This window comes from Trichoderma breve, chromosome 1 (genome assembly GCF_028502605.1).
Source record: "Trichoderma breve strain T069 chromosome 1, whole genome shotgun sequence".
NCBI lineage: Eukaryota > Fungi > Ascomycota > Sordariomycetes > Hypocreales > Hypocreaceae > Trichoderma > Trichoderma breve.
In genome coordinates this window covers 2,696,677-2,720,983 of record NC_079232.1, presented here as the reverse complement: position 1 = coordinate 2,720,983, position 24,307 = coordinate 2,696,677, and the positions used below count along the sequence as shown (strand labels likewise).

The 24,307-nt window shown below is 51.9% G+C and overlaps 7 protein-coding genes across 7 annotated transcripts; 3 read left to right on the top strand and 4 right to left on the bottom strand.

The window, feature by feature from the left end:
* Positions 1-3,014: 3,014 nt before the first annotated feature.
* On the bottom strand, positions 3,015-4,881 carry T069G_00846 (aldehyde dehydrogenase family domain-containing protein; the record flags this gene model as incomplete). The annotated part of the gene is made up of 3 exons (XM_056168056.1): positions 3,015-4,508; positions 4,580-4,687; positions 4,756-4,881. The coding sequence occupies 3 exons, from the start codon at positions 4,879-4,881 to the stop codon at positions 3,015-3,017; spliced, it is 1,728 nt and encodes a 575-aa protein (XP_056033372.1).
* An 877-nt stretch (positions 4,882-5,758) lies between these two features.
* On the bottom strand, positions 5,759-8,332 carry T069G_00845 (uncharacterized protein; the record flags this gene model as incomplete). The annotated part of the gene is made up of 5 exons (XM_056168055.1): positions 5,759-6,613; positions 6,679-6,819; positions 6,880-7,079; positions 7,157-7,292; positions 7,349-8,332. 5 exons carry the CDS (start codon positions 8,330-8,332, stop codon positions 5,759-5,761), a joined length of 2,316 nt encoding a protein of 771 aa, XP_056033371.1.
* A 5,106-nt stretch (positions 8,333-13,438) lies between these two features.
* On the top strand, positions 13,439-17,212 carry T069G_00844 (uncharacterized protein; the record flags this gene model as incomplete). The annotated part of the gene is made up of 3 exons (XM_056168054.1): positions 13,439-16,038; positions 16,105-16,705; positions 16,796-17,212. 3 exons carry the CDS (start codon positions 13,439-13,441, stop codon positions 17,210-17,212), a joined length of 3,618 nt encoding a protein of 1,205 aa, XP_056033370.1.
* An 853-nt stretch (positions 17,213-18,065) lies between these two features.
* T069G_00843 (glutathione-dependent formaldehyde-activating enzyme domain-containing protein) lies at positions 18,066-18,797 on the bottom strand (the record flags this gene model as incomplete). Its single annotated transcript, XM_056168053.1, has 1 exon — positions 18,066-18,797. One exon carries the CDS (start codon positions 18,795-18,797, stop codon positions 18,066-18,068), a length of 732 nt encoding a protein of 243 aa, XP_056033369.1.
* A 975-nt stretch (positions 18,798-19,772) lies between these two features.
* Positions 19,773-21,746, top strand: T069G_00842 (fungal zn(2)-Cys(6) binuclear cluster domain-containing protein; the record flags this gene model as incomplete). Its single annotated transcript, XM_056168052.1, has 4 exons — positions 19,773-19,832; positions 20,121-20,753; positions 20,824-20,973; positions 21,030-21,746. The coding sequence occupies 4 exons, from the start codon at positions 19,773-19,775 to the stop codon at positions 21,744-21,746; spliced, it is 1,560 nt and encodes a 519-aa protein (XP_056033368.1).
* Positions 21,747-22,207: 461 nt separating this feature from the next.
* T069G_00841 (2OG-Fe(II) oxygenase superfamily domain-containing protein) lies at positions 22,208-23,349 on the top strand (the record flags this gene model as incomplete). Its single annotated transcript, XM_056168051.1, has 2 exons — positions 22,208-22,393; positions 22,510-23,349. The coding sequence occupies 2 exons, from the start codon at positions 22,208-22,210 to the stop codon at positions 23,347-23,349; spliced, it is 1,026 nt and encodes a 341-aa protein (XP_056033367.1).
* A 249-nt stretch (positions 23,350-23,598) lies between these two features.
* On the bottom strand, positions 23,599-23,985 carry T069G_00840 (uncharacterized protein; the record flags this gene model as incomplete). Its single annotated transcript, XM_056168050.1, has 1 exon — positions 23,599-23,985. The coding sequence occupies one exon, from the start codon at positions 23,983-23,985 to the stop codon at positions 23,599-23,601; it is 387 nt and encodes a 128-aa protein (XP_056033366.1).
* Positions 23,986-24,307: the final 322 nt, after the last annotated feature.

Below are 24,307 nucleotides of genomic sequence, written 5' to 3'. Positions count from 1 at the left end.
GGTCCGCTTTGGACTTAGAGCAGCTATTTTTTTTTTTTTTCCTTGCGTCTCTCCTCCGATTAGATGACGAGTCTCTCTGTAAGCAAACGGGGGTGTGTGTGTTTTCCCCCTCGGCACTGGATCTGCGTCTAAAGGTCTCGGCCACGCTCCGCGATCCGCGGAGCCGCAGGTTCGAACTATTCGCAACACGACGCAACACACACAAAATAGGGACCGCTTTAGTCACAGAAAAACTGCTTTTTCTTTTTCCGTCTAGGGAGTTACGCGGCAGGGGTGAGGCGCAGCCTGAACCTATCCGCCTTGTTGCAAGTTGCAGGAGAGATGGGTACTGGTGACGACAGCGGCACTACCCTCCCCCCGGAAACTGTTTCTGCGGCCGCGATTCAAAGAGAATAGGCGCACTGGATTGAAATTATGCGGGCCACGGAGCTGCTGCTTAACCGAGAGTTTTGGTGTTCTGATGCAAGGGTCCTTGGTCGCGGGAGGTTTCCACTCGTGGTAGGCCGAGATAAGCTCGGAGATGGCTTTTGAGCCACGGCTGTTGGTGTTGCAGCGGGTTGGCTTGGTGTGTGTCTCTTTCTTTTTCTTATTTGTAGGGACGTGGTCCGCTTTCCGATGGAAGATGTTGTGTACTCAGAGCCTGTGTATCTCTTGTCTGACCAGGGCTGATAATGCAAATAAAAGGAAAAGAAGAAGATAAGAAATTAATCCCAGATGTCGTGTGTTGGGCAAGGGAGAGCAGATAGTATGGCGATAGGGCTCCCGTTTGCAGAACCGGTGAGCTGCGGGAGGTATCACGGCAGAAGCACAGAAGCAATGGGCGGCACGAGACCACTTATGCACCCTGGGAAGACGGATGGGGGAGCGTTAATCTGAGGAATTAAAGTAAGAAGGAAAGAAAAAAGAAGACGGAGAAAAGGGGAGAGGTCGAGAATGAGGCGTCTGAGAGAAAGGAACGGTGCCCATGAGCAGGCCTCAGCTATTTCACTATATACGGTACGGCACAAGTACCTCCTTGTCCTGATAAGCCCGGCACAAGGAGAATTAACACATGAAGACGACAACCCCCTCCCTCTCCCTCTCCTCCCCCAGCTGGGCGAACCAAAAAGTAACTCGAGCAAAAAAGAAGGCCGAAAACGTGCCTCTGCCAATTGACCAAGCATCATCGAGAAAAGTGTCGCGTGCTCCCCATGGTGTCGCCGGCGAGTGGACGAATCAGCAGCCCGGACCAGCCCATGTGGCGAGCCTCGACCCTTGAACGTCCCTGCAAGCTCTCTTGGGCGCCGCCTCTCCAGCTTTTTTGCTCTTGCTTTTCCTCCACTTGCCGTTGACTACGGTCCGTCTCATCCTCTCAGGCCTCGCCGGCGAGTCTCGTGCTCTCGTGCTCTCGCTGGGCTGCCAAGTCGGGAGAGAGAGAAGAAGGGCAGCCAGGACAAGGGGGCGGAAAGTGGTGAGAGAGTGCGGCGGACTCGAGGCGAGATGGTTTGCGCTCCGGAAGCCCGTTTTCAGGTGGTTTTTCGTTTTCTATCATTATTATTTTTGTTATCTTCTTTGCATTGGATTGCTTATCCCCATGTTTATCTTTATCCATAGTGATCATGTGCCCTCATTCACTGCCAAGCCGAGGGATTGACTGAGATTCAGTCCCGGCATTCCCTCTTCCCGCTCCTCAAACAAACCCTCAAACGTCATGCCCCAGGAATCCAATCCCGCACATAAGCAGGGTCCCTTTTCCGATACGAACCTCTTTTTTTGCGGATGACATCTTCTGCACGGACCTCCTTCCGGGGGTTTTCGTCTTTCGATAACCACGTTGGACAAGCTCGCGTGTCCTGTGGCAATGTTCCAAGGAATCCCACCTCAACTTACTTCGCTTGGATCGCAGTGGGTTGCGCCACGTCTGCGCTAGCGGGTGAGGAGGAGGGAAAATGGGCAATTTCTAGAAGGGAGAGATTGGGATTTGAGCAACCCAGCTGCCAATTGGATTGGACTCGCGGGGAGCTGGTGCTTGGAAAAATGCCCAGCTTGAAATCTAAGACGCAGTGTCTCGCCCTCGTTCCCAACAAAGCCCGGGTGTTGTACCCCATACGGGTACATATTGATACCATGCTCGGCTCTCCTTATCAGGCAAAAAGGGAGAAAGAAAGAAATAAACGAAATAAACTACCCGATTAACCAACACACGTTATACTTCTTGTCCAGGTACCGGCATATCGAACCGTAGCATAGCACCTCTCCACACGGCAATCCGGCAAGCTCAAGATCCCCGTGGGATGAGCGCCCACTCACGGCTCGACACTCATGCAAGCTGCGCCCCCATCAAAAACACTCAATTCCGCTCAGCCCGTTGGATCTTGCCTTGGGGCGTGCATTTAAGCCTATTCAAGGGGCCGATGGCTAATGACTTCCAGGTTGTTTGTAATAGTACTGCCCTCTGAGTGAACCACCCCGGCTCTCAGTAGCGTCTTTCATCTGGCTCGGAGCTGGCCTCGTGTATACGAAGTGGATGGGCAAGTTAGCTGATTCGATGTCAAGGTTTCAGCCAAGGGGATGAGTGTATAAACTTTTGCATTGCATCGACTAGTATTCAAGGCCTTGTTAAGGCTGCCTTGGCTTTTAGGCTCTTTATCCTATTCGTCGTGTCCAGTCCTCATGTTGTAACGGACCATCAGGGTTGCGCGTAAGAAGCCTTCCTACCAAAAGATTAAGCTACATAGATATGATAACCCGAGTAGGTAATACAGCACGCACACATTTCGTCATATCACAGACTTATCATGCTCAATTGTTTTCAATTGGTTTCAATTTAACATCATCAATGTGGTTTTGATGGGTTTCTCCCAATACGGGAGATTATGCATGTCGACGATTCTCGTCGCTCAACGCCAGCATCTTACCCTAGATGCAAACAAATTATAGACTAAAAATGGAGAAATATCAACGCCATACATCATCAACCCTACACCCCTCTTACACAGTGCTCCAATCCATCATGCAAATGTCGGCGGATTGGTTTAAACCTCGTTGCTAGGATATGACACCTGCGTCGTGGCCGCAAACTCCTCCTTAATTGATCGGATGTTGACGAATCTCGTCAGCAGGTTGGGACTTCCGGCCTTGTCGTCTGTGCCGCTGGCCCTGGCACCGCCAAACGGCTGCTGTCCGACAACGGCACCGGTGCTCTTGCAGTTGATGTAAAAGTTGCCCGCCGCGTTGCGCAGCTTCTCCTCGGCGAAGCGCACGGCCTCGCGGTCGTTGGCAAAGACGGATCCGGTGAGGCCATACTCGGAGGTGCCATCGACTAGCTCGCAGACCTTGGCAAAGGCATCGGGCGCGGCATCGTCGTAGACGTGCGCGGTGAGGATGGGGCCGAAGAACTCGGTGGAGAGGAACTTATGGGAAGGGCTGATGGCCTGGTAGATGGTGGGCTGGACAAAGTAGCCCTTGGACGAGTCGTAGGTGCCGCCAAAGACGAGCTCGAGGTCCTTGTCGCTCTTGGCCTCGTCAATGGCGCCCGAGAGCTTCTTGAAGGAGGCCTCGTGAATCACGGGGCCCATGAAGTGGGAGTGGTCCCAGGGGACGCCCTGAGTGAGCTTCTTAGTCTCGGAGACCAATCGCTCCTTGAACTCGGGCCAGACAGACTTGGCAACGTAGATGCGAGACGTAGCGCTGCACTTTTGGCCCTGGTACTCAAAGGCACCGCGAACAGTCTGGATAGCAGCGTTCTCGATATCAGCAGACGGGTGAATCAGGTGGAAGTTCTTGCCGCCAGTCTCGCCCACGATCCTGGGGTACGACCTGTATCTGCCCTCGGCAACGCCCTCGCCAATGGCGCCGTAGAGCTTTCGGAACACGGCGGTGCTGCCGGTATAGTGCAGAGCCGCAAACTCCTTGTGCTCCAGGACCGTCTTGGTAATCTCGACGGGGTTGCCGGGTACGAACTGGATCACGTCCTTGGGCAGGCCAGCCTCGAGAAGGATGTTGTAGACCAGCCAGTTGGACGCAATGGCAAAGTCACTGGGCTTCCAGACCACCACGTTGCCCATGAGGGCCGGAGCACCGGGCAGGTTGCCGGCAATGGCCGTGAAGTTGAAGGGGCTGACGGCATAGACGAAGCCCTCGAGCGGGCGGTACTCGAGGCGGTTCCACACGCCGGGCGAGTGGTGCTCGGGCTGCTGGCTGTACAGCTCCTGGGCGTACTGCACGTTGAAACGGAAGAAGTCTGCCAGCTCGGCGGCGGCGTCGATCTCGGCCTGCCAGGCGTTTTTGCCCTGGCCGAGCATCGTGGCGGCCATGATGTCGTAGCGGTACTTGCCGGACACCAGGTCGGCGGCCTTGAGGAAGACGGCGGCGCGGTCTGCAAAGGGGAGCGACTCCCATGCCGGCTTTGCGGCCAGCGCGGCGTCAATGGCCTTGGAGACGTCGGCGGGCGTGGCGGTATGGTATGAGGCGACCGTCTTGGAGTGGTCGGAGGGGTTGAGCTGTCTGGAGAGGGACGAGGTTTTGATCTGAGGAGGTTCATTCAGTTAGTTTAGCTCGTTAATATTCAAGATTGTGCTTTCAAAGAGATTCAACATACCTGCTGGCCTCCTACAACAACTGGGACCTCGAGAGGCAGCTTGCTCTGCAGCTTCTCGACGGCAGCCGTCAAACCCTCTCGCTGCTGGCTGCCCTTGGCATAGTGTTGCTATCAAACCAATTACATTAGCATCAAAGCTTTCTCCTCAAGTCATTTTAAAACCACTGTCAACTTACGTTGGGCTCATTCTTGATTGTGGGAGGTCGAAACGTCGCCAGCGTCGCCAACGAAGCTCTCGGGACTCTGCATCCGCAACTGCGCAAGCCCTTTGCCCCCGCTCGTCTCAGCACAGCAGACTGCATCTTGAACGACTTTTCTTTCTTTTCTCTTTAGCAAAACCTCGACAAAGGCAATGATAAAACTCCAAACGAGACAAAGAAAAAGATGTAAATCGACAAGAAAAAAAGTCTTCTATCAGTCGAGTTTCTCCCCGCAAAGGCGAATCCAATAAGAGGTTCTACCCCAACTTATCTTTGGGCTATCGCGCATTGGAGGCTCGGCTTATCGCGGGTTAAAGGCGATTGGAGATGAGGGGCAGTGGGGGCGGCCAACTTGTGACGGCTTCGCCCAAGTATCGAGCCTTCTGGGGATTGGACAATTGGGGCACCGAAGTCGGCCAATGGATCCCGTCGAGAGCCGTTGCTGAAGAAAAAGAAGGCAAAAAAGAAAAAGAAGCATGCTTAACCATTTTTTGCGGAGCTAGACTGCTTGTGGGGGTTTAATCGTCTTGCTTTTGATGGTAAGTAGGAGTTTCCACGACTCATACGCTGCTGGGAATGGCTGGGATTTGGTAACATCACATGAAAGAGCTGCCATTTGTCACGCAAGCTGCGCTTAGTCGTGGGTTAAACAATCTCAATTGAACACTAACTTAACTTACACCATACTCGAGTCCCAGCGAATGACTAACATACACTCACAATGAACAGAACAGTATTAGGTATCTATACAGCCCCCAGCGTGGGAAAACAGAAAGACTCGAAAACAAAACATTCCCTCGAGACCAGACTTGGTGGTATCTTCCATCATTGCGTCATGCCCAACTCTTGACTGCTCATCATAACGTTTCAACTCATGACGCCATTCCTTCACCAGAAAGCCCCGGGGTATCGTATATCACCAACACCAAAATGCGTACCATGCGCCGTGCACGAGAAAATGGCTTCTTCATTGCAGACCTCACTGCTGGCTTGGAACGCTTGTGGCAGTGGACACAGCTCTCGAGGACGCTTGGGTCCTGGGGCGATAGGTCAGCACTGGCACAGTCAAACCATAGCCCTCTGTTCGACCCTCGGGATCATGCTGATCAATCTCGACGCTGATGCGAATGTCCAGACTGCCATCGTGGCCTTTGCCGTGTGCATCATCAGTGGCTGCCTTGTGCTTTGAACCAGAACCGACTTCTCCCTTGTGTAGTTCCGAATGGCCGTCGAGTCCTATAAACGAGTGCGCCTCGCCATTCACCTCGGGCACAACCCCGTTAGTCTGATTAGTGGGAGAGTTTTCTGTCAGAATAGCAAAGTTGCGGCTGGGCATCGTGCAGTTGTTGTGACTGGCAGTCTTGGTAGAGTTGCCTGGGTCCTTGTCAAACAGATCCAGCAGAGTTTCGTCAGTCTTAGAGTTCATGTGATGAATCTTGTTTCGTCGTGCAAGGAGATTGGCCACGGCTTGAGGCGGGGGTTTGTTGACAATGGCTGACGAGACAACGTTGACCATGTACCTGCTATCTTCCTCGGCGGGGACCTTGAGCTTGGGGTTGGAGTAGAAGCGGCCCAACGCAGCCAGATGAACGTCGCCTCCCAGAATGGTAGTTCGCACCGAGAACTCGGCCGAAAGCTTTTGAAGCTCCACAACCAGCTGGGCTCGCTCAACCTTGTGTGTCTTGGCCGTGTAGTGATCATCAAGATCATCAAGTAAATCTACGCTTCCGTCAAAGTGGTTGAAAAAGCCACCGCCGACGCCAAATCGTCTGTTGAGGAGCTTGACGGGGCCGATAAGGGGGCTTCGAAGAATGTTCTCCAGCCAGGTCAAGCGCTGTGATGTCATTTGATTAGCAACCGTGTTCTCCGCGACAATGCACGGCGATAAAGTGGACGTACAGGATAAGCAATCGGGATGCCGAGAAGCAGAATCAAATGCTTGATAGGCTGGCCAGATCTGGCAGCGGCGCTCAACTCATCACGCGCTCTTTGGAAAATCAGGTCATATGTTTCAGGATAATTGACTTGGTGTCGAGTACGCTGAAAATCTTGTTAACCACCGTATACAACGTAGAACCCATACGAGAGGTAGTTACTCACCTCAGTTCGGGCATCGATGCCAAGAAGAGCAATACGGGCACCCAATCGGGTGTAGATGTTAAACGAGTGTTCCGCAACATAGGGTCCAGGCTTGGTTCCGACAATGTACTGCGGCTCGGTCTTCCCGGGCGCAACGTACGTGTCAACCAGCTGATTTGGATCAATGCCTTGAGTGCCATCGACGTCTTTATCGGCAAAGTCTGTTGATACAGTGATTGATTAGCATCAGCTTAATTACACATTTCCCATGTATCTGAAACCATGCAGTGAAGCTTACCGGATGTGTATGTGGATGGTGGAGGAGGGAGATGGTGCTGGAAGAGCATGTAGTACTTGTGGGCAGTGCCACCAATGCCGCGGAAAACGTCGCATTGCATGAACTTATCAACATAAGACCCGAAACCATCAATAATCTGTAAGGCGCATTAGCTTGGGGGTTCTATACCAGGATATCGAGGGTGGTACAAACATCATGGTCATCCCAGATATTGATCTGGGGGATCTGGCCGTTGGCCGTTGAAAAAGGCTCTGTATTATACCAGCGGAGGTAGTTTTGGAGATAGTAATCATCACACTCGGCACGAAGCTTCTCTGGGAAAGAGTACTCTTGACGCTTCTTGGGATTGCCAATGTCCGTCCAAGTGCGCAAGGGACCGTGGACTCTGATGCCATCGTTGTAGATCTGGTCACCACCTCCCACCATGACGTGGAGAGGCGCAGCCTCATGCTTCCGCATAACGTCGTTCCACAGGGCCGGACCGCTCCAGGCCTCCTCGTCGGTGCCGACGCTGAAGCCATTGCAAGAGTAGAACATGATGCGCATCGACTCGTTTATGGCGGGGATGAAGAAGCGGTTGATTTGAGGCTTGTGGCTGCTGGAGAACCGCAGCTGTGGCACTTGATATTCGTAACTCGCCTCATTGGGCTCGAGCGGCACGCAGATGCTGAATGCCCAAAAAGTGTTGCGTTTGTCGGAATACAGACGCTCACCATCGATCCGGGCTTCTCCTTGTCCGCCGCCAACTCGTCGCAAAGCCAGCGAGGGATGGTAGAGCACCTCCTTGCCACCGCCCTTGGTTACAACGAGGACACTGCCAAACCAGTAACCCTGATCCATTCGACGATAGTTGAGAAGAGGGCCGCACACGATCTCTCTGCCATCTGACGCCTCATGTTGTGTGTGGTCGACGGCCGGTTCTTCGCCATTGTTAGCAGCCAGATGGATGGGCTGGTAGTTTCCCGACGAGTGCCCGTCGCCCTGAGGCTCAATCCGGGTGGAATTGAGATACTTGGCCAAATCATTGGTCGGGTCAGTTGTCGTAGCGTCGCGCGCCTGGAGTTGCGCCTCGTGGCGGGCGTATTTGGTCGACTCTTGGTGGCGCCATTTGCTACTTGACGCGTATGGGTTTTGAGGGTCGATATCGCCCAGATCGCTGTCGTGTTGCGATGCCATGCTTGCGATGCTGTGTTATTGCGCTGATATGTGCAATGAATGGATGATCTTCGTCTGAGAAATGCAATAATAATGCAGTTCTACCCCGTCGGCAGCGGTAAATTGCTTGTTTGGATTTCGACTCCCGAGTCCCCCAGTTGGCGGCCTCTGCGATCCTGCAGCTTACCGGTGACGCCCGTCTTGAAGGAATAACTGGCTGTCAATCTCTGGTCGCGCACCCGGATGGATTGAATGCGCAGAAACAGCTTCAAACCGCGATTCCCGACTTTGTCCTTGACAGATGCAAATTCAAAGCGCCACCTTGTGCTTCTGGGGAATCGAGCTTCAGCAACAAAAACTTTGGCTACGAAACGGCGACAGTTCAGTAACCTTGAAATTATTTGGCCTGTGGAGCTGCGGGAGCTTGGGGGAGCTACTTTGACGCTACAGCGAGTGCTAGCACGGGGATCTGGCGACTTTACTGGGCTGGGGGGCAGGCAAGACAGGGATCGCAGCAGTTTGCACAGGCGCAAACAGGCGGGAAAAGGGACTAAGGGGGCAGCTAGTGTGGACCGGCGTCGCCAATGACGACAGGCGGCTTGTTTCTTTTGAAGATTCCTCGCCGGCGGAGGGATGCCGTACATGAAGCCGTGCAGCGGCCATCGTATCGTGGCCTGATGACTCCATGTTGTAGCTGGCCGGCTTTAAATGATATATTGTTTCTACAGCACGTTTGCTCTTGTTCTTTTCTTTAATGTTTCTTTTTTCGTCCAGATGATCCATTCGTTAGGGCTGCATTGCACTCCCCAGGCAGTACAGTATGGGTCGACTTCAAAGTATTGTAGGGAGCGTCAGAGATGACACGGTCATGCCAAGCAAAAACTGCGCCTGGATTGCCCCCCCTTCAGGGTTGCCAGAGTGACCTCAGCTTCTCACGCACGCAAGTCACGCCCACATCCTGAGGAAATGCACTCGGCATCTGGTGATCAGGGGTAGCGTAGCCAAAGGAAACGCGCCAAAGGGAAGTGAGCTGATTGGCTGATTGGATAAAAGACAAATGCCGAGACTTGGGGACCTGTGAAGACGATTTCAACGGATCGATTCGCATTGAAATCTCGGAGACAGGCGATGCAAGCACATGATAAGACGTCGAAGGGACGACGATGAAATTGAGCTTCAGCGAGATTGCGGTGGGGCGCCATGGTTTGTAGATCGAGACTGCAGAAGCTGATCTGCTCACGTCCTCGGAAATATGTAGTGCCGATCAGCGCTTCTGGAAAGCCTCCAGATCATAGGGCTTCTTTACAGTGTAAGAGAGAGAGTTCAATAGCGCGTTGGATGAGAACTGCTGCCTGCATGAAAAGAGACAGGATCAAATCACAGAAGAGCAAGGAGAATCTCCGATAATCCACACATCTACAGGCTTCCTTGTATACAAATATTCCACCTCGTCTTATTACCAACATAGGAAATATTTCCTGTCAAGTTTCCGATGGAGCATTGCCGGGTCTCGGTGCATTATGTAATCACGATGCCCCTCCATAAACTCCCGAGAAGAATTTTTTTCTTGCTGGACCAAACCTCATTTTGTTTTCAGCTCGACATGCATCTGTGTATTTCGAAGAAGCCGAAAGCAAAAGCGGGCTGCGCCCGTCGCCATTGACAATCCCCTCATAAGGGGGCTCACATTACTGTCATGGATGCACCCTTGTTATGGATGTCTACTACTTGGGCCGTGTAGGCCTTGCTCAGGGATGAACAGTCCCAATGCAAATCTGCACTGAAATGGCCCTTGCGGAACAACGGTAGGTCAAAGTGAACTGTGATACCAGAAGAAAACATGAACGGCATATGTGTGTACAGCAGCGAGCTTTTTCAGGTGCTCGAATCGCTGAAGGATGTTTTCAACGTGCCAAGATCAATTCTCTCCCTGCTATTACCAAACACCGATGTCTTGATAACCCCAAGGGCATGGTGCATGACGTTAGGGAGACAATTTTTTACCCTTCTTCTTCTTCTTTTTTTTTTGTGCCGTAGTGGTGCCATTGTGCGTTGAGTTCCTTTCGGCTGGCTGCTTTGTGCGAGGGTCACAGAAGCACTGCCAAGGATTGAGATCGTCACTCTCCTGTCGAGGGTGTCGTATTTTCAACTCGCAAGCATAATTGGTGAGCCTTGTGAAGTCACTCGGTGCATACGTTGTGCACCTTGATGGTGTTGTGACGCGTGCTACTTGATGCTTGTCTGAAATCAAGGCCGAAATTCCTGCAAAACTATGGTCCTGCAACCAGTTGCAGCTGGAGCTTGAAGTCTTTAGCCACCTCACCAAGCTGAAACCCTTACCAGAGCGGCGCGGCGTCGATACTATTCCGCGCTCCATTGCTGTGCTCGTCCGAGGCCTTACCATCTAATACTACCTTGTGGAAGCAACTTTTGAACCATAGTCATCTTAGAGGGGCGCGCCTGTGCTTGCCAAGAGCTACTATTCTCAGCTATTGCGACCAAGCCCCATCGCCAGAGGGTTTGGGCCACTCCGCGGACTCGACTCTCAGACGCACTTGTTCCATGTCATGCCCCTCTTAGTCTACAGTTCAGCTTGGTTGGCCCGGCTTCTACTTTACCCCATAGTTTGAAGTCCGAAGTGCGAGAAGTAGTTTGGCTGTCTAGTATGATCCGTGTCTGCCCTGCTTATCTTTCTTTCTTACTTTTCGTGTGCTCTGAAGCAACGGCGAATCAGTATTGACGTAGCTGCGCGGAAGAGAGCTGAGCTGTGAGACAATGGAGATCTGAAACGGGGCTTGCATGCGACTTGATTTTGATTGATAACAGTAAGCGTTGCACCGCGCACACACCGCCCAGCCAGCAGCAGAGTAATGTCGTGATGTGAGTGCGAGAAAAGCTTCCATCTTTATGCAAATGAGCACAATTGGATCTTGACTCTTGACTCTTACTACTACTTGTCTACTATGGAGCACTCACTCATACGAGTATTCTGTACGATACAAGTGGTCAACTTCAATTATTACCATGGGTACCTACATGCACGTGGGCTCTAAACAGTTCATCGAGCATTATGACGACTGCAGGGCGGCGCATTCACACATCTCACTGCATGTACCTTTAATGGGGCTTTTAATTACACTCAATCATCCCTAATTATGGCACGATAGCTGTGGAACCGTTTCCCGTCTTTTTCTTTCTTTTCTTCCGAAGCTCGTGCCTGTGCGAGTCACGTACCTGTATCAAGGTACGGAGTACTCCGTGCAGTAGCCCATTCCGCGGAGAGAAGGTAATTGATCTTTGTTCTTTCATCTCATCTTCATCTTATGCCCGGCAGCTGCGGCGCGGCATCTTCTCGCACTCCGCCGTAACATTAACTTCGTAAGGGGCCATTTCAACATGCATTTGGTTAATCAAGGTGACGAAATTGATCTGCGCTTTTTCATAGGAGCTGTGGCGAATGAAGTTGCGGAGAGACACGGACTGTTGAGATCTGCACTGCTGATGCCGGGGATGACGGCACACCTACAGGAGGATGCAACATGCAACAGTAGGGCGTTTGATGTGAGTCGTCGGAGTCGGACAACCGTATGATGCCTTTGCATCGCAGACGGAACTGGTGATTCGTAGCCGTCGCGCCACTTTTTTTGCGGGGAAGTATGCTACGAGGATATTGGATGTTGTTATTGTTGTTGTTGTTGTTCACCGTCGATGTCTCAGGACATGGACGAGCGCGGTCAATGAACCAAGACATGGCGCCGGATGCCATGCATCTTCCGGCTTCTGCGCTTTGGGAATACAGTTATGACGATGCAAGAGTGTATCAGGATGGCCTTTGTCTATGAAACTGAAATCAAGATCAAACTGTCCTATCTTTGTTTACGTTTCTCAACATCTGTCCAGCTCAGCCCATCGCGCCACGGCTCACCCGCTGCCTTAGCACTTCGATACTTACCAAGGTGGGCAACGGCCGGAGACTCGCGATGCGACTTAAAATTTGATGGCTTGGATGGACTTGGCGGACGGCAGCTAGTTACGCTAATAGACGAAGCCACCGTTTGGAACGTCTTGCGAACGAATGTAGAATTCTCCTTTTTTCTTCTTATTTCCTTTATCCTTTTTACCATTTTATCAATGGATGTGTTGATCGAGAGCGGGCGACAGGGAAGTACAGTAGAGACGTGAGTCCTCGCTTCTCGGTCCCTAAACCCGGATTCGTCGTCAATGCAGCCCGGAATTGGCGCGAACGGATTGAGCGCCTTCAACGCATCGATTCGCTGTGGCGCAACCTGTTCAAGTACTACTGTAACTGAACATAACACTTCATGTCTCTGTAAGCGCCTAGGGCCTCTCTGCCTAAAGCTTTGTCATTTGAGGCGTGATGATCTTGTTCAACGATTCAAAAGTCGTGAAGCTTAGCGCTGGTGCTGGCGCTGGCAAAGAGACTCAAAGGGCTCTAGTGCAAGGCCCGATCCCCTGAATGGAGTTCGCACACCTACTGTATTTAATTAATTAATCCAATTCTACGTCCGGGCATCTCGCCAAAAACAAAAAAACTCCCCCATTGGCGCTGTAGGGATTACTCACTAGCCGACGCCACCGGCAGCCGCATCCAATCTGCCCATCTCCGTCATTCCGCTCTCCTGGGCGCAATCGGCAGGCCATTTGTGCAGCTCCCTTTGTGCGCCTTGTATATCGACTCGACGACTTTTTTTTCCCCAATCGGCCAGGCTGCCGTGGCAATTCTCTCGATGCGGTTGCAGACCGTTCCCGGAAGCCTTGCCTGTCTATCGTTATCGTGATTTGCAGTTTTTTTTTTTTCGCCTCCTTCTTTTTAGCACCGGCTTTCAATCTCGTTGCATCACAACCCTGCAGGCCCCCCCTCGCTTCTCATGCGGCCTTGAGTCTGGCACTCTCTCCCATTCTGCGCTCTAAACCGCTGCTACCATCCAGACACTCGCTCAAAAGGAATGTTGAATTAATTTGGGCAGCTTTTACGGGTCGATACAGGTGCTTTGGACGGCGACAGCGTCTTGCGGAACTCGTCGGATCGTGCGGCCAACATCTGAACCAGCATCAGAAACCAGAAACCGCCAAGGTGCTGGTCATGCAATGAGTGGAACGGCAATCATGGCCCCGGCCGTGGAAATCTCCTCCCTCTCCTTCTCTCGACGATCCCATTCTTCTCCCGATCTTCCGTCACTGCCATCACAAGCCAAGTCACCCTCGCTTGGCCATCCCGTCTCGACCGACCACACAGCCTTGGATATGAAGGGCCTGGCCGAGTTCGCGACGTTTGAAATACCCTCCTTCAACTCCGACTTGGACCTTAAGCTCGACATCTCTCTTCCACTCGCTCTAGAGACCAAGCTGGCCCCTTCTACTACCTCCTCCGAATATGTCGACCCCAACCCCCCTTCTCCACCAACAACCTTGCAACATCTACGCACAAAATCTGCGGCCTCCTCCAACGATGGGCCTCGCTCATGGCTGCGCAGCTTGACGACCATCCGAGATACCCAGTACGAGGACGACGAGGACGCTGCTCCTCCTCCATTCGACGAACCACGGCGGCCCGCTACAGCAAACGAAGTGCCCATGGACAGCGACGAGGCAGCTCGCCGAACGGCCCGGGACCGCGCCCAATCCACATCTGCGAGCTTTGCCAGCTTCACCAAGAGGTCGTGGATTCCGTCGTCGCGCTCGCTGCCCAAAGTCCAATCAGACACTCCAGTTCCAGCCGCGACGAGCGTGAAGCAGGAAGCGAAATCGAACCGCTACCAGCTGAAACGGGCTGTGACGGCCAGCATCCAGGAAATTACGACCAATCAGACGACCCAAACCCGCTTAGTCGACTCAGGTGCTAAGCCCGCGACAAAGGGACTCGCTCGTGCCACCAGCTACTTCTCCAGGATCAAGCAAAAACCCGCGTCCACGTTGTCTAAAACAAGTGACAGCATTGGCTCCGATTTTAGCTGCGCCTCGTCTGCCACCAGCTTGGCTCAGCCGGGCTCCAGCAGCATCGACACGCATGTCTCGCAGTCCACCTCTTCTGCAGAGACCAACTCCACGGCGCTCACCACAGATGAATCGTCGAGCGAAATGCCAGCGCGCATGCCCGATCCCCTGTGGTCGCAGTTCAAGAATCTGGACCTCGAGTTTCGCGGGTTCGCCTCAAAGGCCGTTGCCCAACAATGCGCTCTGATCCAGTCCCTGTTTCTGCCCTTTCTCAAGAGCACCACTAGCCAGCAGTCACTTAGCGGTCTGCGGCCCGAAGATGTCGACTGCAGGGCTTCCATTCTCAACAAGTGGTGGGGCGGTGTCCTCGACATGCTCGAGGTGCAGCACCAACAGCCGGTCCCGGGCCTTGATCGCCAGCTGCTCTTCGAGACGGCAACTACCATCATGATGCGGCTTGAGTGGCGCCAGACAACGTCCTACTTTATGCCCGTGTCGGAGCGGTCCCCTCAGGACCGGACGCGGGCGAGGTCATCCACCAACTCATCCAACTCATCGCAGAGCTCAAACCAGTCCGCTATGCTGGCGGAGTCGGCTGAGCACAACATCAGGACCATGTTCGTGTCTAACCTGGTGAGGCAGATGGCTTTCGTGGTCGAAAAGATGTCTCTCCGCCACGTGCCCCCGAGCTTGATCGAGTTCGCTGGCAAGACGTGCGCATACGCATTTTTCTTCGCACCCGGTGTGTCTGATATCTTGGTGAGGCTTTGGGGGCTGACGCCTGACCTGATTCGCCGTGTCGCTGAAAGCATGGGCCTGGGTCGCAACAGCAGCAGTTCGCCAGTTGACGAGGAAATTACAGCCTCATTCCCACCGAGGCTGAGTTCCTTGGCTTGGTCTTCGCCTCGAGGAATGTGGGCCACTCTGAAACGCATCCCAAAGATGCCTCTGCTTGTAGCGAGAGTGCCATGGACGGGACCCTGGGTGATGCGGTGGAAAGGTCGCGATACCGATCTTCTCTTCATCTTCTGCAGACACTTTCACATATTGTCCGACCAATTTATGCCCGAGGGCCTCTCTTTGACTGAGAAAGCACATTCGCCTGCATTCGTTCTTGTTCATGCACAACTCTTGTCGATTCTGGATGGCACCATCCACCGCCAAGCTACCTTTGAGCCTCAAGGCTCTCTCTTGGCCAGCTCGGCTCGGGGAGCTGAAGCAGCAGCCTTGCAAATGCCTATGCCACCAAACAATATGATGAAGAGCATGTCGGAAAATAGACTGGTCGTGTTATTGAAAGACATCCTGTCAGATAGCGCCTCTTTGTATCCCGGGGCGAGACATACATTCGCTGAAGCTTTCTCTGCGCTGTTGAAAGCTGCCGCGAGCAGGACCTCTAGATACAACAGCACCTCGTGCTCAACGCTGTGTGACTTATTGGAGGAGGTTATCCTCATCTACCATCGGGCTGAGACGGCTGAAAGCCCAACATGCTACATCGACTGGCCTTTTTGGGTTGAGGTTTGCAAACTGGCCTTGACATCGCTCAACACTCTTTCAGAAATTCGAATGATTTCCTTCATTTTCACGATATGGGATGCCATTGCCAAAGATCCCGAGCAGAAGATGATGGTATGCCGCGACTGGCTGTTGACAGAAGAAACCTTTAACGCTTTCTTCAACAACTGGTGCCCGATGGTGCGAGCGTATTACATGCGTCTTCTTTGCTGGAGAATCTGCCGTGACAAGGGTAGCCAGAATGACACAGACATGTAAGTCAAAAGACTTCCTACTAGTACTATTCTGAAACAGAATCAAGGGCTAATTAATATTTATAGGGAAATATTCGCGCTGGTTTCAAAGAGGCTCAAGAGCGTTTGGTCGCATTATCTATATCTTCAACAGGCTGCCGAGGAAGCTGGCCAACCAGGTCCCGCCACGGAACCAATGTCGCCCACGCTAGGAAAGCGATTCATCATCATTCGTCAGGAAATCAGTGTACCTCAGCCGGGCCTATTTGTGACATTTGATACCTTCACCAAGGCGTCAAGCATAGTGTCGCCCACTAGCGACAGCAGCGCCGACGCAAGCCTTCTGGCCAAGAATGACCCAAAGAAAAAGTGGTCTATTCTCAAGTTGCTGACATTCACCTCGACGGCCTCTCCTACTACGAAAACCACCACGGATTCACCATCTACAGACGACGGACTTCAGAATGCACGCCGCGAGGTTGCAAACTCTCGGGCGCGACAGAACGCTTCTGCCAGTCCACCCAGGACGGCCAAATCCGACAAGAGCGTGGACTCTGATGGCTCGAACCCGGTCTTTGAAGAGCCCAAGTTTACGTTCAAGTTCGTTCTGGGCTGGCCGCAGCCTAACCAGCAGCCGTCTCCCATAGACCGCATTCTCGCACGCCCGAGGCTCCCTACACCAGCCCAGGCAAGACTTGGATTCCAGGCAAAACGTGGGGGTGGCCCGACCCTCCCCCCACTCATGATACCCACGAGGAAATTTTCTGGCAGTTCACAGGGTGGCTTGGTGCAAGCAGCAAGGAATGCAAGCCCACTTAGCTCACCAGTCACAGAGCCTCGTCGCAAGTTATCTCTCAGCGGCGGGATAATATCAGAGGAGTCTTCGTCTACAAGCGGCTCCGAGACAAATAGCGGCGCCTCGACACCTAGTGAATCCAGGTTTCTTCCTTCTCCCATCGTCCACCTGACGGCAATCGAAGAAAGGCAGGGAGACGCCGAACCCGAGGCTGTAAAGCCCGCTGGCGTGTTTGTCAAGAACTTGGTTTACTCGGGACGTGCGTTATCCGAGTGGAGTCTCGTGGTAGCGGAATGCAACAACTTTGTTGAGCGCCGCCGTGACGAGGGCATTGGCTCGCTGAGTGAAGTTGAAGTGCCGCTGCTCGGCGTCGAGGGATTCCGCAAGATGGGTGGCTAGTCTTTGGACAGCTACAAACCGAAAGAAAAAACGGCGACAAACGATGCAAAACCCAACTATTATTACATTCAAGTAAAGGCAACTCTCAAGTTCCCTTTGATCTTATCTTTTTTCTCAAAAACACACTCTCTCCCCATCATCTCTTCTTCATATCTGGATTTTTACGAGCGGCATATATGGCGTGCTATTTACCTTCTATATGACCTAAACTCAACTGGCGTTGGCGAGGCTCCGACATTTTGATTCAGCGTATTTTCTTCTTTTTTTCGGTAATTAGCATGATTTTGAACACGGGAATATTTATGCGCTTATTTGGTCGAATTTCAAGACGGTATATGAAAAAGAAAGATAGCAGAAATTACTTTTGGCACGTTTTTTACACGTATCTGCTCCACAGCAGGAACAATCATAATTATCATTCAAAAAAAGAGAGGTTCGATCTGGATAAAGCAAAGACATTACCGGTATACCCCCCCATTGGGAGATGTGGCTCTGGTGCCATGGCTAGTTGACACTTTATTATGTTGCTGAGGTTTGTTCTATTCATTTTTGCAATTTCTTTGGTTACTTTCTGGGACTTATTTTATGTTCATTTCGCTTGCGGTACCTATTGATGTAGGAACCCAAAAATGAAGGGAGGCACGGAAATGTGGAGGAATACGGATTAAATACCCCTGATTTGAAACTGAGGTTGTGGTGGGCGTCAAGATTTAAATTTAAATAAACAAAATCATGAGCAAAATGAACTGCAAGATCGCCTGCGTGTGTGCATACAATAATTATCTCGTATACCTAACGATTCGAGATGTCTAGCATGCAATAATCATCTCGTACACCTAGCGATTCGTGATGTCTAAATCTTGGCAAACTGAGCCTTGTAAGCGGCCTTGAGCTGCTTCCTCCACGCGACCTGCTTTTCCAAGAGGGCGTCGACCCTGGCCTTGCAGTCGGGTCTGAAGAAGACGGACCTGTCCGGGTACTGGCCCTCGAACTGGGGCTTGCCGTCGTTGATGGTGATAAAGTCCCTTTTGCTGCGGGTGAAGATGTGCACGTCGGGCTCGAGCTCCCAGGGGCGGTCGAGGGTGCTGGTGATGAGGTATGTCATGAAGAGGCCGCCGTCTGCGTAGTAATTCCACAGGCTGCCGCGGCAGAGGGGGCATTGGGCGACGGTTTGGCCGACTTTTGATTGGGTTGGGATTGTCACTAGGATGGGAGAGTTTGGTGCAGCAGAAGCAGAAGCAGCAGTAGTAGAGCTTGTGGATTGAGGAGGAACAGTTGCTGTGGTTGCTGCGTTGGTGAAGTCGGCAAAGGCGGGGAGGACGCCGCATACGGCTGGAGACGACGAGGCTTGCGCTGCGTCGGCCTTGCTGGGCGGGGTGGTGAGGGGGGCGGATGGGAGGAGGGTGATGGCGGAGGATTCGATGATGGCATTGATGGCGAAGGCGCTGCCGATTTGGCGCTGGCAGAGGGTGCAGTGGCAGGTCTGGACGATGAGGGGAGGGAGATTGATTTGGTAGCGGATGTGGCCGCAGGGACAGCCGCCTTGCATGGGGAAAAGGTCTTTTCGGTCTGCGTAGTGCGGCATGGCGATTGATATGTTTCAAGATGGGGGAAATGAAGCAATCTAGACTATGAGCTTGTTGGGTTGTGAAAGGGGGTGTAAGTGATGTAAGAGGGGGAGACACGGAGTGGACGAGAGGGGAAAACGAGTTTGTCTATCCGAGGTTCTGTTAAACAAAGGTGGGGTACCCTGCAGCCATTCAGATGCGAGGGGATGGCCGAATCAGGAAATTGGTGGCGGATCTGGCAAGTCAATGAGTCGTTGCCTATAAAGAATCGGAGCTTTTTCTAATGGCGGAGCGTTTCTGGGGAATGGGGGCTGTTTTTATTTCGACTGCCGTGGCTGGGAGTAACGGCTTTCCGGATGTGGCTGAATGGGGAAATGTTGAGGCTTTGGGTTTATAAATTTGGGGATTTGGTAAGTTCTCCGAGATGATTACAAAATCACTGAATTGGTTTTGCCGAGGGAGCGAGTTTACCGAGGCTGGGGATTCTACTGTGATGGCTATATGTCTTTGAGTAGAAGCAGTTATTAAATCATGATGAGCATTGAAAAGACTATACAGGAAGTGGTAATATCTTAGATAATGATGGTATTGGTGTTTCAGCAACTTCCAGGCCCATGTAACGACACATTTTCGACGCGCCACAATTACACGTACAACTTAGCCCTAGTTTGCAGGATAGCGTACCCTCTCCAACGTCGCTCCAAACGTCAACTCCAGAGGCTGAGCTCTCCAAACAGCCCCTCACGTGGTCCCCCTAAGCGGAGCCGGCGTTTCTCATGTCCGCCGACGCCGTTGATTGGCCCAATGCTGGAGCGGGCCGCCAAGGACGCAACGCCCCCCCACCTCGAATGGCATTTCCTCTTTGTCTCATCGCATCGCAGACATTCCAGAATTCTAGACGAGGCCTCCCAGGCGACATGCCTAAAACCGCGCTGGTCTCTCTCTTGCGACTTTACTGTGACTGATCAGAGCGAGTGAAACGCTGTGCCGCCATGCCCAACACAGGCAGACCTAGCCGGGATTGTCACCTGTGCCGCCAGCGGCGAGTCAAGGTCAGTGTTTTATATATACGTGTATGGATGATTGCATCAAGTCGATGTGAATGAAAGGGGAGAGAGGCCGGGATATATAAATTGCCATCGGGTGGGTCTGCGGCAGTCTTGTGGCCATTTCTGCAAGGCTGTCGATGTGTGTCACTGCTCGTTGGCTCATGACTGGCTCTTGGCAGCCGCATCAGCTTGCTTGCTTGCGTTGGCTCGGATCGGGGATCGTCTCGTCAGCTTCCGTGCCGTATTACATCTGCTCCTTGCTCTACCTACTTACACCTTCGTCTCATGTAGTGCGACCTTGCCCGTCCCGCCTGTCAGAGATGCATCAAATACGGCGCCCAGTGCCCCGGATATCGGGATCAACAGGAGCTGGTCTTCCGCAACGCCGATCCTACGGTTGTCAAGAAGCGCAAGAAGCGTGCGCCCCTGCCGCAGTCCCCTAGCAGCCAGTCATCGTCGTCTTCCTCTTCGTCTTCGTCATCCGATGGAGGAGTGCTCACGACGCCGAGCCTCTCCCCGAACGGAGACTTTGTCTTCACCTCCTCAACAGACCTCGTCTTGGTTAATGGCGCAAACTACAATGCGCGACCTCCGCTCCTCCGGCCGGTGTATGAACACTGGACGTCCCACTCCATTCCCATCATCCTTGATGTCTACTCTAATCTTGATTTCATCAAGGACATGTATCGCGACTACACAGATGACGGGCCCCTCATCTGGGCTGCCCATCTCTTTTCTCGCACGTACGTGACTAATATGCAGTACTCGACGGCTTTGAGCAGGAGCTCCGATGATGAGACGCAGCGCGAGCTGGGTGGTTACCTAGGCAAGACCCTGAATTTAGTCAGCGAGGCGCTCAAGACGCCTGAAGGTGCTCAACGAGACGATATTCTCGCCACGGTATGGATTCTTACAAATTACGAGGTAAGTAAGACTCTGATGTCATGCATTCAAAACAAACAATTCTCCATATCAGAACCTCACCAGCCAATAGTTGCTCATTGGCTCCCTTTCTCGCACTGAAGTCCTCAGCCCATGGCATTTACACGCTCGTGGGTTATACAGCATCCTCAAGGCAAGGGGCTGCGCCCCTCTACTCAAACCTGAGGGTCGCAAATCCTTCTGGCCAGCCTATAGCATGGTGGTAGGTATCATTCATCTCATAGTAAGGCTTCTCAGATGTGCTGACCCAACATATAGCAAATTCAAGCTCTCATTACCAATACAGAGTGTCCTCCGGAATCCGGGGAATGGCTCGAAACAATAGACCGGTTACTACCGCTACATCCGGGCGAGGGCCTAGGGCTGGCCATCTCCTATTTCATCATCAAGATTTGTAGCGTTCAGGCTCGTATCTTCAATCTCCTCCGACGTCGTGACTTTCCAGGGGCATCCAGAGATTATCCCGATCTCTTTGCTCAGATGAAGGCTGCCGAACAAGAATTTGAAGACTGGATTGAAAAGAACTATGTCGGGACTCACATTTTGGAGATTTATGCAATGAGCCTGTATCATTCTGCCATCGTCAAAGGGTACCATGTTATGCGGCTCCTCATCAATTTTCTTACACATTACCCCCCGTGCCCGATTCCTCTCGAGCAGCTCAACGAGGATCGAGAATACAGCGTCAAAACGGCCCAGAATGCGGCGCAAGGGATTTTAGAGAGCGTCCCACGTGTACTCGGACCCCTCTCTAGTAGTAGAGACAAGTCTCCTAAAACGGTGTTTGATGCCCTGCGAGTCATATGGCCACTTATTTCCGTGTATGTAATGGATATTTGCCGACCGGAACAGCGACTCGCTGCGGAGGGCCTTCTCTTCTATATTGGTCGAGAATTAGGAGTGCGACAGGCATTGAACACGTATCCGGACACGTTGACTCTGCCACCAGAGGCAAAAGAGCCGCTGGGAGTATGATTTATGATCCGACTTTCATCAACGAAGTTTGTAGAAGGAAATGTTTGGAGGGCATGTAGACACAAGATTGTTGTCGCTGGAACGATGACTTGGTATGAATTGGCCATATTTGCTGGATACCTGGATTTCCTTGTGTCTCTTTTCTACTTCTCCTAGATACCAATAATGCAAATATTTGAATACTATATACTTAATAGATTTGATTGCTGTTGGTAAGGATGCATTACGAATCTTTGCATGTGGTGAAAACAAGGTACATGCCTTCTTCGGTACACTGGAGGATTTGGGTTGTCAGATCGGCACGTGGTATCCCCTCATTGTGATACGTCACAAACGCGGCATGAGATGATTCCGCAAATTGTCATCTCCAAGAATATGCTGTAATCTATTCCATTTGATGACAAGCTGGTTCCTACAGTTTCATTGTTTACAATTGTGACAGGGCATTCGGGAATTGAAGAATGGCAAATAACATTGATCAGCACTCGGGCATCCCCGTCATCGATCTTGCACCAACTCGATCTGGTTCGGATGAGGATGTCCAAATCGTGGCTAAGAAATTATATGAGGCTTTCAAAAATGTTGGCTTTGCGTATGTGAAGAATCACGGCGTGCCTGAGGATGTTGTTAATGAAGCGTTTAATTGGGTATGTCGTATCAGCCTCTCGATTCTCATAATCAACTGCACCTGCGTGCCTATATACCTCACAAATAAAAATTACTCAAGAAGGCAGCGAATCTCGACTAATATTTATTCATCAAGAGTCGCAAATTTTTCAACCTCCCGCAAAGTGATAAAGATTTAGCTCCTCATCCACCAGAGGCATGGCACCATCGCGGCTACTCAAGCGTGGGCCGCGAAAAGGTGTCGCAGATGATCTTTGACGAGGCGTCGCTCGCCGCAGCACGGAACGTACCCGATGTGAAGGAGTCATTTGACATTGGACGCGACGACGACGAAGCACGTATGTCAAATGTGTGGCTACCGCGGAATGTCCTCCCGGGATTTCGGGAGTTCTTTGAAGAGTTTTATGAAATTTGTTATGCTGCTGAAATGGAGCTGCTGAGGCTCGTTGCGCTGGGGATGGGACTCGAGAAGGAGTATTTCGTGGGGTACCATGTGAAGAAGGATAACCAGATTCGGCTGCTGCATTATCCGACCATCGAGGATAATCTTTTACGGCAGGGAAAAGCGGAGAGGATAGCTGCCCATACCGATTTCGGAACAATCACGATGCTGTTCCAAGATGATGTCGGGGGGCTCGAGGTAGAGGATGTCAATGAAAAGGGGAAATTTAATCCTGCGCCGTACATACCCGGCACGGCGGTGGTGAATATTGGGGATTTTTTGATGCGCTGGAGCAATGATGAGTTGAAGTCGACGATGCATCGGGTCAAGGCTCCGCCGTTGGTGAAGGGCGAGGAAGAGATCTCGAAGGATAAGACGACGAGGGAGAGATATTCGATTGTGTATTTTATGTGTGCGGATATGGAGAAGACGGTGGATTGTGTGCCTGGCTGTTGGGGGCCTGAGAGGCCGAAGAAGTACGAGCCGGTGAATTGCATGGAGTATATCAATATGCGGATGGAAGCTCTTTATTAGAAGGATTCACAGATATAGAGAGAGACTCATCTTGAGCGTTAGAAGAAATATGATGTATATTTGCATATGTAAAGTAAATGAGTTACTCTCGTATTTTGACTCGCTGAGAGCAACTCATGCAACAGAGAAAAAGAAACAGATGAAGAGTCGTAAATTCAGATTATTTCGTTCCAAATGATGATAAAAAAAAGCACGGCCATTGCGCCTTCAAACAACCGGCTGGTACATGTAACATCCCAATCCACTCCATTACATCAACGTCTCAGAATGCGAAACAAGCAGCCACTCTCCATCGGCGCCCTGGTTCCAAGTCGACGAGGCGGTGGCATTGTACTTCTCCTTGCCCCTGGTGGCTTTAATCTTGTACGTGACGACGCCGCCCATGAGGCCAATGAAGTGGGCTTTCATGTCCTCGATCTCGTAGTCATCGAAGCGGTGGAAGGGGGCCTTCATGGCGTCCTTGAAGTCGTCCTCGTCCTCGGGCGTGATGATGTCCATCTTGGGGAACATGAGGGCGGCGTCGGGGGCGCACAGCTTGAGCACGGCGGGGGCCGGGTTGGCGGAGGTGATTGCGGTGCAGAGGTCGTGCTCTTTGCCGAAGAGGTCGTCGCGGAGCCAATCGTTCATTGCCGGCATTTTGATGGATTTTTTTTGGTGGTTGTGTGAGTTGGGTGGTTGTTGGCTGGACGGTGGTGTTAGTGGTGTTGTGAGGAGGGTTTCTACGGTACTTACGTTGGTTGATGAAGATAGATTGTTACAGAGCAGCTTATTCGTAGTAGTCAGTCACAGAGAGATGGAGTAGACAGAAAGGAGAGAGAAAAAGAAGCCATCACCAAATAAATTCTCATTCATCGACTACTTCAATGGTGATCAACTCATGCATTAAGAATGCCATCTTGTGACGTCACGAGTATGGCGCCGAACAATGACGTTTGATGCTCTCATTGTTCAGATGGCC